Source organism: Leguminivora glycinivorella, chromosome 27 (assembly GCF_023078275.1).
Source record: "Leguminivora glycinivorella isolate SPB_JAAS2020 chromosome 27, LegGlyc_1.1, whole genome shotgun sequence".
Taxonomy (NCBI): Eukaryota; Metazoa; Arthropoda; class Insecta; order Lepidoptera; family Tortricidae; genus Leguminivora; species Leguminivora glycinivorella.
The window spans coordinates 6,228,238-6,248,154 of NC_062997.1; the positions used below are offsets into that span (position 1 = coordinate 6,228,238).

Here is a 19,917-nt window from a genome sequence, read left to right on the forward strand (position 1 = left end):
GCGTCAGGGGTTAAAATATGTACTGTCGACTACATGCCGTTACCTATAGGTATGTAGTTTTGTAGACTTGATGGCTCAAATGGCAGAACGCTGGGCTAGCGATCCAGAGGCCGTGAGTTCAAGTCTCACTAGTAATTTTCTAATTTAATATTCTTAATTTGGATTTCCCGTGTGGTGACGGGTTAAGAATTTCACCACCCCCTTTCTTCCCGTGGGTGTCGTAGAAGTCGACTGTGGGATACGGGTTAAATTGTGGCGTAGGCGAGAGGCTGGCAACCTGTCACTGCAATGTGACAATTTTCGTTTTCTTTCAACCCCTTTTTGCCAAGAGTGGCACTGAAACTTGAGTAGTTCATGTGCACTGCCTACCCCTTTATGGGATACAGGCGTGATTGTATGTGTGTATGTTGTTCAAAATTCTACCTATAATTCTACCTACCTAACCATATATATTTAAAAGATATGTTTCCCCTCCCCTCGCGCCTCGCCCCGCCCGCGCGGCCCTCTAATTAGTTGTTGACACCTGACAGACTGTTATAAGACATGTACAAAAACGGTTGTGCTTCCGTGATGAAGTGTGGACCCCAGCCAATCCTGCCTGCAGTTCCTGACTCCCGGAGAGAAGGTTAGTGCATGTCTTTGACCACCTTGACAGATTTTTGTATTTCTATTTTGCCCCCTCTTGTCCGTTCATAAACATATGTGATTGTATGTGTAATTTGAATCTCTGGGAGGTCCAAGTGCTAACCGAGTTCCATAAGGCACAATGGTCGCCCATTTTAAAACCCCATTGTATGATAAGATATGACGTCAACAAAATGGCGCTGGTATTAGACTAATTCTCAGACGGTGACACATTGGAACTGATAGACAAATACTTGAAAATAACATTAAAGACATTTTTAATAACCTAACCACAAAATTAAAATTAAAAAACCCCCGACCGCGACATAAGTAGACCGATTTTCATGAAACATGGCTAAGAACTAAGAACACTCCCGCGACTAATAACTCAGCTCTCATACAAACAAAAACTAAATCTAAATCGGTTCATCCGTTCGAGAACAACGATGCTACGGACAGACAGACAAACACAAAGACGTGGTCTACGATGGAGCTCGCCCAGAAGATATCCTGTTCACCCTTGATTTGAGGTTGCCGGGTTATATGAGCTCGGAAATATTGCCACTGGCGCCGGCAGGGAATTCCAATCCGGGAATATTCCAAATCAGGTGGTTGTTTTGTTTGGCTTTAAGCGGTAAGAGCGTGCGACTTACGTCGCGGGTTCGAACACGGCTCGTACCAATGAGTTTTTCTGAACTTATGTGCGAAATGTCATTTGATATTTGCCAGTCGCTTTTCGGTGAAGGAAAACATCGTGAAGAAACCGGACTAATTCCAATAAGGCCTAGTTACCCTTCGGGTTGGAAGGTCGGATGGCAGTCGCTTTCGTAAAAACTTTTTTTACAAAAAATAAAACCGCCTTCAAAAATAAGCGCGTTACAAAACACGGAGAAACTAAAAAGCAAAAAATAATGAACCTTTGAATTCAGATTTCTTATCGTATTGCAATAATCTAAACATCCAAATTATAAACAAATCAATTATTTTTGTAGTCGGTACCAGACCTGTTCGTCGCCTTGCTATTGCCTGTTTGCCCCACCCAACCATATGCAGGCTGGCACCGACTCCAAAAATAATTGATTTGTTTATAATTTGGATGTTTAGATTATTGCAATACGATAAGAAATCTGAATTCAAAGGTTCATTATTTTTTGCTTTTTAGTTTCTCCGTGTTTTGTAACGCGCTTATTTTTGAAGGCGGTTTTATTTTTTGTAAAAAAAGTTTATTTATTTGTTGATTTTTGGTGGTTCCTATTGATATTATACGTATCAGTCCGAATATATGTACACTAGTGAAAGAATTATCCTTTAACTCCTAACCATTGAGGAGTTGACCTTCCATCATCAGCTCAGCCACATAAAATTATTACCATCAGGCGTAAATACTGGTTTACCTTTGAAAAATACACTAAAAACATTACATGTGGCTATAACATTTGAAGAGTTCCCTCGATTTCTCCAGGATCCCATCATCAGACCCTGACTTGGTGCCAATGGGACCATCTCGGGGTTATACCCGTTCGATCAAAAAAAAAATTTGAAAATCGGTCCACAATTCTCGGAGATATCGAGGAACATACATACAAAAAAATAAAAAAAAAAAAAAAACATTCAGTCGAATTGAGAACCTCCTCCTTTTTTGAAGTCGGTTAAAAACTAGTGCCTACGCCAACTCTTGGGATTAGTTGTCAAAGCGGACCCCAGGCTCCCATGAGCCGTGGCAAATGCCGGGATAACGCAAGGAGGATGAGGATGATGATTTTGTTTGGCTTTCGGAAGCACGTAAAAATAATTGATGATACTTCCTACGCATGTTTGATAAGAATATTATTTATTTATGAAATTGAATGCATAATTAACCGATTGTATAACCAATCGTAAGAGACAATGGCTTCTGTATTTTGTGATTTTCATAAAACAATGGCTAACGTGTCCTCTATGAGTCATTGAATATGTTTTATACTGGCGTGGTCTGACCGGTCTGGTCTGGCCTAGTGGGTAGTGATTGCCTGCTAAGCCGTGGTCCTGGGTTCGAATCCCGGAGAGATATTTGTTGAGTCATGGGTGTTTTTAACCCCCGACGCAACAACGACGGGGTTTTATTAGTTTGACGTGTCATGCTCATGTTTAACCCCCGACGCAAAAACGACGGGGTGTTATAAGTTTGACGTGTTTGTCTGTCTGTGTGTGTGTCTGTCTATGGCATCGTTGGTCTGTGTAGCTCCTGAACAGATGGGCCGATTTTTTTTGTTGTTTGAAAGCTGAATTACTCGGGAGTGTTCTTAGCCATGTTTCATGAAAATCGGTCCATTATGTCACGGTCAGGGATTTTCTTCAAAATTTTAATTTTGAGTTTTGTTGACGTTTGTGCCAGAAAATATGTGAGTGTGCACGGCAAAACGTCCCACTTTGTCGATTGCTATATAGCCGCTTTGTCAGTTTATTAACCCCCGACGCAAAAACGACGGGGTGTTATAAGTTTGACGTGTCTGTCTGTTTGTCTGTCTGTCTGTCTGTGCGTGTGTCTGTCTGTGGCATCATAGCTCCCGAACGGATGAACCGATTTAGATTTAGTTTTTTTTTGTCTGAAAGCTGAGTTAGTCGGGCGTGTTCCTAGCCATGTTTCATGAAAATCGGTCTACTGTGTCGCGGTCGGGGGTTTTACAAAATTTTTATTTTGTGGTTAGGTTATTCATATAAATATACAAGTAAATGTGTCACGTTTTACTAAACACACTCACATATTTAGGTATAATAATGAGTCATTATGCTAACAGTTGTTATTTTTAATGCCATTCCTTAAGATATGCTAATTTCCCTGCAACCTTACAATACTCAGATGCGATAAGAAATGAGTTGAAAGTCGTTAACTACTTATTAGATTAGGAATTACGTACCTAAGTAGTTACGAGTAGTTGTTTATAGTCGCCATCAAAATTCAAATACATGACAAAACCGAAAACTTTGAACCACATGGACATTTGTGAGGTCTTCAATGTAAGTATTTTTTTTTTTATGTATATGTTATTCACATAACCACAGTCTGTCTGTCTGTCTGTCTGTATGTTTGTCTGTCTGTCTGTGGCATCGTAGCTCCCGAACGGATGAACCGATTTAGATTTCGTTCTTTTTTGTCTGAAAACTGAGTTAGTCGGGAGTGTTCTTAGCCAAGTTTCATGAAAATCGGTCTGCTATGTCGCGGTCGGAGTTTTTTTCAAAATTTAAATTTTTAGTAAGACTATAAGTTTTATTAAACAAATATATACTGTATCAGTATCGGTACAGTTCAGTCAAGGTATTAAATACACAAGGTATATAAAATTATAGGTAGGTATTTTCGCAAAAAAATAACTGTTTTAATTATTTATGTCATGTAAAGAAGCAAAACTGGCAAAGACTTATAAAAACTACGACATCATGCACGTAGAAGTAATAAAATAAGTTATGAAAATTTAATGTTAGTTTAGTTCGCAATTACCTATCTTTTTTCCAAGAAACAATGTTTACTCTTCGTTTACTCACAGTAAACTAATATAATTTAACTACCCACAATCTTATTCCGTGTGTAAACTTTTAATTGAAATAAACCTCTCATAAAATAAAATCTTATTACACTTAAAATTAAACGGTTCCATGTAAAAACCTTAAAGTTTTAACAAAGACTATCGAAAACCTGTTTGCAAAAATCTCACTATCGGTGAATTCGCGCGGCCGGCGTAGCAACTTTTTTACTTTTTAATAGGCCGACAACTTTTTAAAATGCCGTGTAGCTGAAATGTTAAACGAAAAGCTTGATATATAATGAAAATAAGAGAAGTACTTACGTTTGTTTTATTTCGTTGCACTAAATAATCCTTCACTAGTTCTGATAACACATGTATTTAAAAGCAGAATGTCTGGCGGACTCGTGACCGACCGGGCATTAGCACTTGCGGTACTGCCAACGCAACGGTGTTTATCAATCGCTCGGTTGGTGATTGTGTCAGAAGTGTTTCCAGTGTCAATAAAGATGATCATATTTATTTGAAGTATTATTTTATGATACTAAGCGTTAATATTAATTGATTTAACAAAATAATAAATATTCAATAAGAAACTGTTCATTTTCCTAATAATAAATCGTCAAAATTAAAACAAATGTCGATTGACTTCAACATTTTTTTTTTTTTTTTTTAATGGCATCGCGCTCCTGGCGCATTCAGCCAGCCGAGTAAAACGGGGAAACGGATTTAAAATGACATAAGTAAAAAACGAGGTCGAGCTATTTCAGACACATTTTAAACTGATTTAAAAGGTAAGTTGTGTATTTTTTTTTAATTATTTATTTTATTACAATTGTAAATTAAAGCTTTTAAGAGACTGTAAGTTAGCTTAAATTAACGAACATAAAAAAAACAAAACGAATTGAGGCTCTTTGTAGCCAAATCATGCACACAATATAATGGTAAGTGGTAAGTTTTAATAAGCTACCCTCATTAACAGTAAAAATTAAAGTAAAACAACTTTGAGAAATTTATAGAGTCAATAACTTTATTAAATCAAAATAATCAAATAATATTAAGATCCAGCTTTACTTATTTGGCTACATAATACATATACATATAATTAATTAATCAGACATTTCGTTTCACATTTATAAATTATATTATTGTTAAACTTTACTTTTTCTATAATGAAAATTAACTTATGATAACTTATACCAATATAGACAAAGCAGTCAATCTATTCATAGAATTTCGTCATACATAGAGATAGATAGAGATAGAGATATTTATTTTTTTACATAGTTTTGTTTTACTTCAAACTTACTTAATTTAAATTCATTGTTGATGTTGGTGAGCTATATTCGATTGATTCATTCTGGCCAGCAGTTGTGGAATTATGCATGCTTCTTCTTTTCGGATTAAATTCACCTAACAAAGTCGTGTTACTGCAGACGGGTGCTGATACATTTAGTGAATTTTCACCAAAGCTAGTTAAGCTACAGCGTTTCTGAAATTTAGCATTCTTGATTGGATTCTTTATACCCCTTGCAAAATTTGGACCATTTCTGAAAGCAACGTTCTTCACTGGCGATTTCTCATTTGATTGATTTAAATAATAATAAATAATAAATAAATAATAAATATTACCTATAGGACATTCTTACACAGATTGACTGAGGCTCACGGTAAGCTCAAGAAGGCTTGTCTTGTGGCTTGTTGTTTGATATATTTAAAGATGTGTTAGATTTAGAATGAAATATCCAAGCGTCCTCATCATTCCTATTGTATTTTCTTCGATTCATATCATGTAACTGTAAACAATGTTTTTATTAATAGTCATAAAAGTATTAAGTATGACAATGGAACCAATTGAAACTTATAGCCGGGTCCACGTCCACACAGAGCGAGGCGCGTCGTGAGACAATTTCCTCATACGATAACCGTGCTATGTAAGCGTGCCTGAGTCGACGCAATGCGTGCATTTTGCTATTTTGCTCCGCCGAGCAATCTGCTTCGGGCTAGGCTACGTCATCATGGGTCGTTTGCCGTTTGAGCAGAGCACATTTCCTCGCGATGTGCCTCGCTGTGTTAATAAAAAGAACTTACCATTTGTATTCTGGCCTTTTCTCTTGCGATTCTTTCTTCTTTAAATCTTTTTAAAAGTTCTTCCTTTTTTGACGTCATTTTTAAAAGTGCTCTTGGTATTTAAAGTAGTATATATACGACTGTTTCATCAAATTATGTTACAGGACAATTCACAACTCACAAGTCACGCTTGTATTACTTTTATTTTATAGGGTACTTATTTCATGGCACTATTATACAGTTGACGCATGAAGCCCTTTGGCGCGCTTATAACAATAGCTCAAACAATCCTACCAAAAAATTCAAAGATTTTCGAATACCGGCGGTTAACCGTCAACCGTCAAATGTTGAAAAACGGTTGTGTTGTGTTGTTTGGTTCCTGTTTGTATTAGATTTTGTTAGTATAATAAGTGCTTGTGTTTTTTAATCATGGAATCTGTCGAGGAACGATTAAATAAGGCTCGCCAAGAGCGCATCGCTAGAGAAAAAGCGAGAATCGATAAGGTATCCCATATTTTATTATCATTCATTGAGACGCATTTGTTTTTAGACTAAAAATTCTAATTAGGTTCATCAGCTTTTCATTATTTTAAGAAATCCTCTAAGGTCAAATCTACTAAACTATTAAACAATTTCATTGCTTTACTATTTTATCCTACTTTCAGCTTCGAGAGTTGAACCTCAAGAAATACAATAAAAATGAGCCACAAAGTCTTTCCAAGGCGCCATCGACCGCTTCCCTTGCTAATAAAACCCTTAACAGTTCTATTAAACCCAGAAATGGTCTATCAAAGAGCAGCCTTAAATGTCCGATCAATATTAAAGAGGTCAAAAAGAATTTTATCAATAACGACAAAAGACCCTTAACGGCTCCGATGCCTCAAAAGAAACCAACTGCAGAGATTAAACCAGTTATGAAAAGCGTCACTACGAAAACGGAAGTAAAAGACTCCAAAATGGTGACTAAAACTACGGTTCCCATTAAAAATATTGTCAAAAAGGATTTTGTTAGCAGTAATAAAATTATAGCCAACTCTATCAAACTGCCAGTGAATGGAGTGAAATCTGTCCCAAATGTAAGAAAAACAATGGCCCCTCTCAAAACTGGCAGTCAATTAAAAGATCACCAGATAAAGATGCCTGAGAAAAAAGATTTTACTAGAAAAAGCATGTTACCGGTGAATCAGCCATTTGAGAAACAAAAGACTGCCAGAAAGAGTATGGCACCTATGAACCAATCCAAAATATCTGAAAGGGCTTTAGACTCTTCTAGAAAAAGTTTGATACCGATGCGGCCACTCAGTGTGACGAAAATCAGAGAGTCTGTGTTTGACCGACTTTACAAGCCTAAAACTGTACAAAAGACTGAATTGAGTGATGCCGATAGGCTTCAAAGGGACCCGATATTTTTACAAAAGGTAAGTTTTTTGTATCTAGGCTTTTTTATCCATTGCAAACTTTAAAGAAATTTTACATTGCAAAAAGAAGTTATATATGACATGATTTCAGATTAAAAATCGAAATAAGATGTCATATATTAAAGAAAAAATGACGAGCACCACCAGTGGTGAAGGCGGGATCCCTTTTTAAAATATTATAATATGTAGTTAGTGGCGTTTAAGTAAAATAAAAAAAAAAAAAAAAAATAATGTTGATTTGGTTAAGATTAATTTATTAGGTTCAAATAATTCCAACATTAAAATAAAACAGGACTTAACACTACACCCATGTGAAAATTCATCCTCAACGCAGGCTTCGTCATGTGGCCACAAAACCAAATCAACAACATGCTTCGTCAAACAAACCAATGATGATATCCGCAACAGGCTTCGTCATATATAAAATAATAACTTTAAGCTAAATGAAACCGTCCCCGAATCGTACCCGGGTTCAAATGTCCCCATCACACCGGCCGTGTTACCATGCTGAATAGCCAATGAGATCTGTTGGACCAGGGGGCCGATTTTTGAGTCTCAGTTCGAATTCAGAAAATTGTCACTGAAAATAATAGGCAATTCACCGTTTTTCAACGGTATTTTAGTGACAGTGAGACTCAAAAATCGGCCCCCAGGTACGATCCGGATTTTGAAAATAAATGTATTGTTTGTTTGTTGTTTACATATGTATGTATTTGCCCAGATAATGCAACAAGGGAGCTTGATATCGAGCAAGCGGCACACAATATTTGGCCCCAACTTCGCCAAGCCTGTGACGAAGGAGCCGGTGCGCAGGTCCATCTCCGCGGTGCACCTGAAATGGATCAGCAAGAAGGAGCTGGGCAACTGTTTCCAGAAGTGGTCATCTATTGGTATGAAAGCTGGATTTCTTTCATAGAGGAATAAGTTTGTAAGGAAAGAAAGAGTTGTAACTCCATACATCAATTCAGTAAATGCAAGTTACCTATTTGTAGTGACATCTGGCGTCAATTAGCGTAAATTATCAGTACTGCTACTTGTCAATAGGTGTCGCGACGAACAAAAAGTTTAATGCTCAACTATTTTTAGGTAATATTACAATAATATTAATCAGTACTCTGTTTTCAATTACTTCTGCTTGTAATATAAGTTGTAAACCGTTTTAATATTTCATTTTTGGTAGACGCGACACTGTTGACACCTAGTGTCGAGTAGTGGTACTGATAATTTACGCTATTTGACGCGCTAGATGTCATTACAAATAACTTGCATTTTCTGGAGTTACAACTCTTTCATGTGCCCTGCCTACCCTATTTGAAAATAAATAAATAAATATTGGGGACACCTCACACAGATTAGCCCCAAACTAAGCAAAACTATGGGTGCTAAGCGACGATATACATACTTAAATAGATAAATACATACTTATATACACGTGTGTTAAAAAAAACCGGCCAAGAGCGTGTCGGGCCACACTCAGTGTAGGGTTCCGTAGTTATTCGTATTTTTCTCAAAAACTACTGAAGCTATCAAGTTCAAAACAATTTTCCTAGAAAGTCTTTATAAAGTTCTACTTTTGTGATTTTTTTCATATTTTTGAAACATATGGTTCAAAAGTTAGAGGGGGGACGCACTTTTTTTTTCTTTAGGAGCGATTATTTCCGAAAATATTAATATTATCAAAAAACGATCTTAGTAAACCCTTATTCATTTTTAAATACCTATCCAATAATATATCACACGTTGGGGTTGGAATGAAAAAAAATATCAGCCCCCACTTTACATGTAGGGGGGGTACCCTAATAAAACATTTTTTTCCATTTTTTATTTTTGCACTTTGTTGGCGTGATTGAAATACATATTGGTACCAAATTTCAGCTTTCTAGTGCTTACGGTTACTGAGATTATCCGCGGACGGACGGACGGACGGACGGACGGACAGACAGACATGGCGAAACTATAAGGGTTCCTAGTTGACTACGGAACCCTAAAAACGCAAGTGCAGGATTCTATTCTTGAATTATAGAATCCTTTCACTTGCTCGTTTTTCAATTCCACACTCGGCGTTAAAATACAACTTTGCCCCCTTGTATAACAAATAACTATTCTATACAGGTGAAAAGCTGAATGAAATCGACATAACAACAACAAATGAAGATGATAAAGTGAAACAAGACACAGTTACCTCAGCCATCAAGAGTGAACGCAAGCGAGTTCGCCTCCAAACACCAATCTCCTTCACTCCTCGTCCCGTCGAACTACAGAACCGCCTGCAAAAATGGCTGCAATCCCGAGGAAAATCCATACAGTCATACCATCATTTACAGTGCTTTGGGATACATCATCTCGCTGAGAAACCATTGAAACCACTATTCATTAAGACCGATGAAGAAAAGGAGTCATTGTTAATTAAAGCGAAGGAGTTTGATGAAGAAAATAAGGAGAACATAGAATTAGAACATGATAGCGATAATGATTCGTACACGGATTGCATGAATGAGTCCGTTGATAATACGAACTGGAGAGGCCGAGTCAGCTATGTGAGCGACAGTGTGTGTTTGAATGATAGCGATCATGATACTACGTTGAATTCTGATGATCAGGTCGATGATGTGTTGCTTGGAGCGCTGAATGATCTTACGGAGTTGTTGCGTGAGGTAAGACTGTTTATTCAAGGTTTTTATCTAGGCTAGGATAGGAACTTATATTTTTTTAAATATGGACAGTCACTATCAACTATTGTCGGAGCATTCTAACGTTTTCAACCCCCGACGCAAAAACGAGTCTGTGTGTGTGTCTGTCTGTGGCATCGCAGCTCCCGAACGGATGAACCGATTTGGATTTAGTTTTTTTTGTCTGAAAGCTGAGTTAGTCGGGAGTGTTCTTAGCCATGTTTCATGAAAATCGGTCTACTATGTCGCGGTCGGGGGTTTTTTCAAAATTTTAATTTTGTGGTTAGGTTATAAAACACCTTATTTTCTAGGGTTTCGACTGGGAGCAATGCGCGCGTTGGCTACGCGCTATCCGCACTCGTTTCCCGCACGCGACGTCTCTCGCCGCCTACTGGGAGTGCCGCGCGGCGCTGGAAGAGACTCGCGGGGACTTACCCGCCTCTGTACAATGCTGGGAAGAAGCCATCGCTAAAGGGACACAGGTAATCTAGTAGAATACGAATACAAACAAATACAAATACAAAATCTAGCTAGGTAGCCTTGCAGAAGACTGCAGCCAAATAACACTACACCCTGCCTGCTAAGCCGCGGTCCTGGGTTCGAATCCTGGTAAGGGCATTTATTTGTGTGATGAGCACAGATATTTATTCCTGAGTCATGGATGTTTTGTATGTATAAGTATGTATTTATCTATTTATGTATATCGTCGCTTAGCACCCATAGTACAAGCTTTGCTTAGTTTGGGGCTAAGTTGATCTGTGTAAGGTGTCCCCCCAATTTTTTTTTTTATACTACGTCGGTGGCAAACAAGCATACGGCCCGTCTGATGTAAAGCGGTCACCGTAACCTTTGGACGCCTGCAACTCAATCAGTGTCACATGCGCGTTGCCACCCCATTAGAAACTTGTACACTCCCTTTTGCTGTGTTAAGTACACAGCAAAAAGGAGTGCACAAGTTCTAAGGAGGGTTCGGGTTGCTGACGACTCAAAGGACAATAGACGGAACAAGTTAGTTCCTTAAGTCCTCCCGTCATCAGCACACAGCACCCTCGTTGAGCTCTGGCAGCCTTACTCACCGGCACGAACACAACTATCTCTCTATTTATATATTTATTTATTTTTATAACACGATAATATCTACTTTTCAGCACTCAGTAGTAGATGCCAACCTGGACCAACTCCTAGACAAGTTCATGCAACTCAAGATCAGTCCCAACGGTGGGAAGAGGGAGCGAGTGGACCCCAAGCTGGTGGACGTGAAAAATGTCTTCAAGAGCACCATTATTAGGTTCGCTGTGCAGCAGGCTAAGCTGTGAGTATCATAATCCATACCAAAAAGAGAGTTACTGTCGAAGTAAAATGTGTAATCACAGTGCATAGACTGCCATCTTGACACAGGCTTGAAACTTTTGAACCTAAGTTTTGACAATTTGGCCTATATTCTTAGCTTGATATGTGTTAAAATTACAAATATTAATATTAGCGTCATCTAGCTGAGCGTACCTCAAAAGTGTAATGCCATCTAGTCCACCGTACCTTTTTCTCTATGGCTTTGAACTTACGTTTTTTTCTTAGACCTAATCCGTCTATACAGAGTTACATATGTCTTTGTAATTATTAATGTTGCATACCTTAATAAGGCTAAGCTGTAAGAATCATAATCCATATCAAAGTATCATGTAATTGTATATATTTGTTACCAAGTGTATACAAAATTTGCATTTAATTATTTTAGTGGTTGTACATTTTTAAATTGGTCACTCATCGTTAATTCGCTTCTACTCATTTCCTCAAAGGTTGACTGGAAGAGATCCCATTAAGGGATAAGTCCGCCTACATTGTATATTACTGACTCTGTAACTGTGTCTCTTTTGTTTTCTTTATGTACAACTAGCTTTTACCCGCGGCTTCGCCCGCGTAATAAAAGTATTCTTATTGAAACGTTTACAAAAAATAAGATTTTCATTTGGATCCGTAGGTTTCTTTGTAAGTAGGTACATCTGTCCGCGATTATTTCGATTAAGGTAAAGCGGGGCAATTCTCGACTGCCATTGTAACTGATCTATTTGCTGTACGGTCAGCCAAGAAAGTGGTTTACCACTTTTCGACTCTATTGATCGAAAAGTGGTAAACCACTTTTTTGGCCGACTGTACCTTACACATATTACTATTGTTTTAAAAGAAATTCTTGCAATGATTGTAGAATTGTTACACAGCGACCACAGCGTAGGTAGTAGGTACGAATATGTATGTATTTTACCTATATGAATATTTATACTGGGGAAACTTCATACAACCCACATAGCCAGTATCTCGACGCTATGGTCGGTAGGGTAAAAAGTACTTTCTTGCATTATCGCTTACAATTTTTTCCATTTTGCTTATACTTATTGCAAACGTAAACATATAAAAGGCAAGCAAACAACGATCTTCTTACAGCACATTGAATGTAATAGTTATTACAGTCTACAGATGCAGGATACTCGCCGATGCCTACTTACTAATCCCTTCCCACTGAGCCACCTGCATTTTACACTGCCTAGATATCGATTGCCGACCGATTATTCCGACCCCAATCCCTATTCTTATCCCTGTCCCTATCTCTATCCTTGTCCCCGTCCCCGTCCCCGTCCCCGTCCCCGTCCCTTATCCCTATCCCTATCCCTATCCCTATCCCTATCCCTATCCCTATCCCTATCCCTATCCCTATCCCTATCCCTATCCCTCTCCCTCTCCCTCTCCCTATCCCTATCCCTATCCCTCTCCCTATCCCTATCCCTCTCCCTATCCCTATCCCTATCCCTATCCCTATCCCTTCCCTATCCCTATCCCTATCCCTAACCCTATCCCGTCCCGTCCCGTCCCTGTCCCTGTCCCTGTCCCTGTCCTTGCCCCTGTCAAATTATCATGCTAATAGGAGGTGAACTTTGAAAAATCCTTTCTTAGTTCTCCTGGAACTTCCGTGTCAATTTGAAATCTCTTGAACCAGAAGTAAAGATAAAAACTAAACCTATACTTATGGCTATTTTGGATATTTTAACCCCATTGCACAACAACAGGGGAGAAAATTTCTTTTCCACCTCATTAGATTTTAAAAACGTTGTATTTATCGTGATCAGCGACCCAATAAACCGTAAAAACGATACCCATATTAGTTTTTTGACTTTATCACCCCCTTTTCACCCTTTTAGAGGTTAAATTTTCAAAAAACCTGAAACACGTCTTTAGTCATATGTTTTTAGGATCCCTCCTGTGAAGTTTCGAATAAAACAGTGAAACTAACATTGTTACCCCATACAAACTTTGAACCCCCATTTGACCCCCTTAGGAGGCGAATTTCGAAAAATCCATTCTTAGTGCTCCTCTACACTATATGAGGAACCTACGTGCCAAATTTGACATCTCTAGGACCAGCGGTTTCGGCTGTGCATTGATATGTCAGTCAGTCAGTCAATATCTTCTTTTATATATTTTTTTGATATTTAAACCCCATTGCACCACAGCAGGGGAGAAGGTATTTCACTTCCGCCTCGTTAGATTTTAAAAACGTTGTATTTATCGTGATCAGCGACCCGATAAACCATAAAAACGATACCCATATTGATTTTTTTACTTTATCACCCCCTTTTTACCCTTTTAGGGGTTAAATTTTCAAAAAACCTGAAACACGTATTCAGTCATATGTCTTAAGGAATCTTCCTGTGAAGTTTCGTATAAAATAGTCAAACTAATCTTGTTTCCCCATACAAACTTTGAACCCCCATTTGACCCCCTTAGGAGGTGAATTTTGGAAAATCCTTTCTTAGTGCTCCTTTACACTATATAAGGAACCTACATGCCAAATTTGAAATCTCTAGGACCAGCGGTTTTGGCTGTGCGTTGATATGTCAGTCAGTCAGCTTCTTCTTTTATATATTTAGATAAAGCTTATACATACATACATACATACAAAGAGGATCGAGTATTATAGAGAATTACTGTCGAAGTAAATGTGTAAATGTCTTTGTATATGGTATTACGAAAGCGTTGGCGTGTGGCGAACCCTAATAATAACCTATATTTTGCAACTTTTCAGACGCCAATCCAACCAGTCTGACCAACCCACTCACATTATGACGCCCGTCCGACGCAGCGCCCGCCTTAGCTCCCATTGGAGCGCCAAGGTACAGAAAACGCCACGCTACCAGAAGACACCTAAAACTCCTCTACAAATCTGTTCCTCCGTCAGACAAGCTGGTCTTTTAGGGGAAAAAGTCCTATTTGTGCCTAATACTACTTTGTGTAACACCCCTTGAGGTTTTTGGACGCCATTGTCACCTATAGACGACATATAGTAACGCTTATATAGTTATCTTCCTATTAGATCCACTGGAGTGCCAAGATGAAAACACTCCGCTACCAGAAAACACCTAAACTACTCTACAAATATGCCCTTCCGTGAGACAAGCTGGTCTTTTAGGGGAAAAAGTACTATTTGTGCCTAATACTACTTTGTGTAACACCCCTTGAGGGTTTTGGACGCCACTGTCGTGTATAGACGACTTATAGTAACGCTCTAGATATCTTTATTAGACATACTGTAGCGCTAAGAAACAGAAAACACCCAAGACTTCCCTTCAGATATACTCTTCTGTCAGACAAGCTGGTCTATTAGGAGTAAAGATCTTATTTGTGCCGAATACTACTTTATGTAACACCTCTTGAGGGTTTTGGACGCCACTGTCACCTATAGACGACATATAGTAACGCTGTAATTATCTTTATTATACGTACTGTAGCGCTAATATACAGAAAACACCTAAGACTCCTCTATAAATATGCTCCTCTGTCAGACAAGCTGGTCTTTTTGGAGAAAATATATTTGTGCCTAATACTACTTTATGTAACACACCCTAAGGGATTTGGACGCCATTGTCGTCTATAGACGACATATATACACCGTGTTTCACTTAACACTAAAAACCTGAAAACTGTTTGTTCAGAATCGACAGTAGAATCGATTGAGCTATATCTTGATGGGGGTAATATTTTTTGTTTTAATTTGTATTATTAGTTATTGTTTACGTGCCCATTCTACAAATTCGTAATACAACATTGTGCATATCATATTGTTAGAGGTTGTATACCTTTTTCAGTATTTAAGGGTATTTTAATACTGGCTGGTTACTTGGACGATTATTTTTTCCGCTACGAGATAGACGTTGTGCGTCAGTTTAATTTTAAAGTTTATCATAAGTCATAACAAATTGAACTCGTACCTAATTACAACCTTGTCATTTTGAATGTTAGGTTTAAATTTGCTTACTGCGTCACCTGTCCAATTTGAAGTTTACTGTGACACAGGTTAAAGTGCTTTACAGTGACATAGCTGTCTATTGGTAAACCTTATGTCGTTGCAGTAACATACACAATTAAACAGTTTGAAGGTTTATTATTATTATTTTATTATTTTATTATTTATTTATTGGAAAACCAACAGCACATGAAACATGTTAACAGAAACAATAGAAACAAGAGGCCAATTACAGGTTCTCACCGATAGAAATCTTATAGAAATTAACTTCACTAGGTATTAGGTATTACAAGTAGGTATACAAATATGCTTAGACTAGACAAGTACATAAATCTAATGTTAATACAGATGCGAAACAAAAGAAAAAACCGGGAAGATTAAAAAGAAGAAAAATCATCACGCATACGAAATAGAAAAGAAAACAAAAAATAAAAATTAAAAGGCAAGCTCACATAAAGAATTTAAGAGTTAAATTACGCCGTATAGCCTGGGTATTTGCATTAAATACGTCAATATCGTGCTCTCTAGATAGCCTGTTAAGTGTTCTAGCTGCGCGAACGAGGAAACTGTTACGTCTGTAGTTCGAGGACGCAAAGGGAATCGAAATAGGTGGATTGTACCTTTTAACCCTATTGGGAGTGTTGAACATAATACTACCAAGCAGATCAGGGCAATCAACGCTGCCGCTAGTGATTTTTAGGAAATAAGTAGTGTCAGCGATTTCCCGACGGTGATACAAAGGCAACATATGGTGTTTTTTGCATACACTAACATACTGAGATGAGTTATAAGGAGTACTTAATTTAAAACATAAAAACTTAATAAATTTTCTCTGTATCCGCTCGATCCTGTCTATATAAATATTGTAACAGGGGTTCCAGACCTGGGATGCGTACTCAAGTTTGCTTCGTACGAATGAACAATATAGGATTTTCAACGTCTTAGCTTGTTTAAATTCAGAAGAGCTGCGCATTATGAACCCAAGGGACTTGGTAGCGCTCTTCACGATGCTGTCCACGTGAGAATCAAATAGTAACTTAGAATCATGAACTACGCCTAGATCCTTTAGGAAAGATACTCTCAATAAATTTTGATTATTTAAGGCATAAACAGACATAATCAATGATCGCTGACGAGAGAAAGTAACTACATGACATTTGGAAGGGTTAAGATCTAATTTGTTATCTCTACAATATATACCAAGACGGTCAAGATCGGTTTGAACAAGAGCCACTTCCCGAACTGATTTATGATGGTAGCTAGCAATTATTTTATTGAGTGTAGAGTTAAAAGCCGAGTAGAGCTGCACAGAAAATTAAAAATTCAATTAAAAAAAATTATAATCATCAGATTAAAAAATGAACATTGTAGATACATTTAATAGTTATTTGTTATACAAGGGGGCAAAGTTGTATTTTAACGCCGAGTGTGGAATTGAAAAACGAGCAAGTGAAAGGATTCTATAGTTGAACCACGAGCGAAGCGAGTGGTTCGAGAATAGAATCCTGAACTTGCGAGTTTTTTAACACACGAGAAGTAAAATACATTTGCACCCGAGTGTAACACAAAACTTTTCCCCTCACTATAGCGAGGAAACTACAACGCAAAAAATGCGTTGATCACTGCTTCCAGTAGTTCCACAGGTGGTAAATCATCTTTATTACTAGATTCACCTACTTTTATCAATTTTAAAGCAGTTAATTTAACTTTATTCAAGGTCAAATTACTTTACCCACTAGTGGATAAAATGCGTTTTTACCCGCTGGTATTAAAGGACAAAACACGTGTTTCCGAGCTAGTGAGGGGAAAAAAAATAAAAATCAGTTGGGGTGTCTGAGGTTTTGAGTGATACCGGAAACACGGTGTAGTAACGATTATATAATTCTATCAAAGACAAGCTATAACATCCTGTAATAAGACACTTGTCGGCTATAGACGACATCTCAAGAATGTAAAGAGACATGTTCATCTGTCAGACGAGCCAGTCCTTTGGGGCCAAAGGTGATGTTTAATAACAACCCCTTGACCACAGTATAATAAAGAGTACTATCGTACAGTATGGCTACTCCCTCTCCCCGCTGAAAGTGCCGCCCACCCCCTCTCGGTTACCTCACAGTTACCGCCTGTCAAAAACGCGAACAGTCGACCTGTAATTTTTTACTCACACAAGCATAGTACGCGTTCACCTACACGAGCTTAGACTGTGTGCTAGGAACGCGCCTCTTTCATATATTTGATCGCCAGTGTCCGAGATATGCCTTGACACTTAAAATACGTACTCTTTTCTCTGTGGGTTATAATGTGTTTATAAAATAGTCGTGACGGTAATAGTATTTTAATGCAACTGGCGTTTAAGTGAAGTCAAAAAAAACCAGTGGCGTGGGTAACAATTTGAGGCGAAGCCGAAAGCCGTTATTAAGACGCCACGAGTATTTTTTGACTCAGTTAAACACCGTTGCATACAATACTTTTTCTACGACCATGCACTTAGTTTTTAATAGTATTGAACAAAGATATGAAAGATGCCACAATAACAGTTATTTGTTATACAAGGGGGCAAAGTTGTATTTTAACGCCGAGTGTGGAATTGAAAAACGAGCACGTGAAAGGATTCTATAGTTGAACCATCAGTGAAGCGAGTGGTTCGAGAATAGAATCCTGAACTTGCGAGTTTTTTAACACACGAGAAGTAAAATACATTTGCACCCGAGTGTAACACTAAACTTTTCCCCTCACTATAGCGAGGAAACTACAACGCAAAAAATGCGTTTATCACTGCTTCCAGTAGTTCCCTGGTGGTTAATCATCATTATTACTAGATTCACCTACTTTTATCAATTTTAAAGCAGTTAATTTGACTTTATTCAAGGTCAAATTACTTGACCCACTAGTGGATAAAATGCGTTTTTACCCGCTGCTATTAAAGGACAAAACACGTGTTTCCGAGCTAGGGAGGGGAAAAATACAATTCTTAATAAGTGCCTCTCGTCACAGTATAATAAAGAGTACTATCGTACAGTATGGCCACTCCCGCTCCCCGCTGAAAGTGCCGCCCACCCCCTCTCGGTTACCTCCCAGTTACCGCCTGTCAAAAACGCGAACAGTCGACCTGTCATATTTCACTCATACAAGCAGGGTACGTGTTCACCTACACGAGCTTAGACTGTGTGCTAGGAACGCGCCTCTTTCATATATTTAATCGCCAGTGTCCGAGGTGTGCTCTCGTTCAAAGATTTCTTATATCTCTTCTTTGCACTGTTTTTTAACCCCCGTTGCAAAAACGACGGAGTGTTATAAGTTTGACGTGTCTGTCTGTCTGTGTGTGTATGTCTGTCTGTGCCATCGTAGGTCCCGAACGGATGAACGGATTTAGATCTAGTTTTTTTGTTTGAAAGCTGAATTAGTCGGGAGTGTTCTTAGCCATGTTTCACGAAAAATCGGTCTACTATGTCGGGTTTTTTTATTTTAATTTTAATTTTGTGGTTAGGTTATTCTACCTAATATATTCTTGAATTACGAGTATGCGTTTGAACAGCTGATAGAGATGGCGCTATACGATATTATCCAATATACATACAATCACGCCTGTACGAAACTGGTACTAAATTAGTAAATTAGAATTAGACTTATATTGACCGGGATATAGACCGTGATTACCTTTTTGATTTTTGTTGAGCTCCCGTTACTTCGACGCAGTTGCATCCAGACATTGCAAAAAGGTAATCACGGTCTATATCCCGGTCAATATAAGTCTAATGAACATAACCGTGAATCATTCAAAACTCTAAATTACAATTGTTGACCATACAGGACTCAACAGTAAAGCGCCATCTATTTCAGCCGTCTTAAGACCCAGCTTTATACGCGCGATTTCCAATAGATTTTGTATAGATATTTTCAACAGTGGCAATTTCAATTTCATAATAATATAACCTAACCACAATTTTTTTTTTTAAAACCCCCGACCGCGACATAGACCGATTTTCATGTAACATGGCTAAGAACACTCCAAACTAACTCAGCTTTCAGGCAAAAAAGACTAAATCTAAATCGGTTCATCTGTTCGGGATCTTCGATGCCACAGACAGGCAGACACGTCAAACTTATAACACCCCGTCGTTTTTGCGTGACAAATGAAACCATAATGAAACATAATGATAATCACTTCCTCACTTTTTCAAGAGCAAAATTATACGGACTAACATTTCTATATATAATTATTTTTAAAAACCGGGACTTAATCGCGTATAACTACATATTAAACTGACCTCCAACGTTTCAAGGACGGCCAAGCCATTGAAATCAAAAAACATCGCAATTTCAATCGGGACGAAGGTTTTAGG

General features: G+C 38.1%; 2 protein-coding genes across 6 annotated transcripts in view; one reads left to right on the forward strand and one right to left on the reverse strand.

Annotated features, from left to right (window-relative positions):
- Nucleotides 1-4,581, reverse strand: part of LOC125240245 (juvenile hormone esterase-like) — a 56,526-nt gene extending 51,945 nt beyond the window's left edge. The window contains exon 1 of one of the 2 annotated variants that reach the window (XM_048148072.1): nt 4,449-4,581. The gene's annotated coding sequence lies outside the window, so the exon portion shown is untranslated. The remainder of the gene's footprint in view (nt 1-4,448) is intronic. The other variant, XM_048148071.1, reaches the window with a different exon arrangement.
- Nucleotides 444-15,323, forward strand: LOC125240246. 4 transcript variants are annotated; one of them, XM_048148078.1, is made up of 7 exons: nt 444-625; nt 6,860-7,612; nt 8,334-8,502; nt 9,725-10,266; nt 10,593-10,763; nt 11,430-11,593; nt 14,357-15,323. In XM_048148078.1, exons 2-7 carry the CDS (start codon nt 7,070-7,072, stop codon nt 14,574-14,576), a joined length of 1,809 nt encoding a protein of 602 aa, XP_048004035.1. In that variant the 5' UTR covers nt 444-625; nt 6,860-7,069; the 3' UTR covers nt 14,577-15,323. The 4 variants fall into 4 exon arrangements, with proteins under 4 accessions (XP_048004035.1, XP_048004034.1, XP_048004036.1 ...); XM_048148077.1 differs by lacking the exon at nt 444-625 and adding an exon at nt 4,871-4,918; XM_048148076.1 differs by lacking the exon at nt 444-625 and adding an exon at nt 6,549-6,698.
- Nucleotides 15,324-19,917: the final 4,594 nt, after the last annotated feature.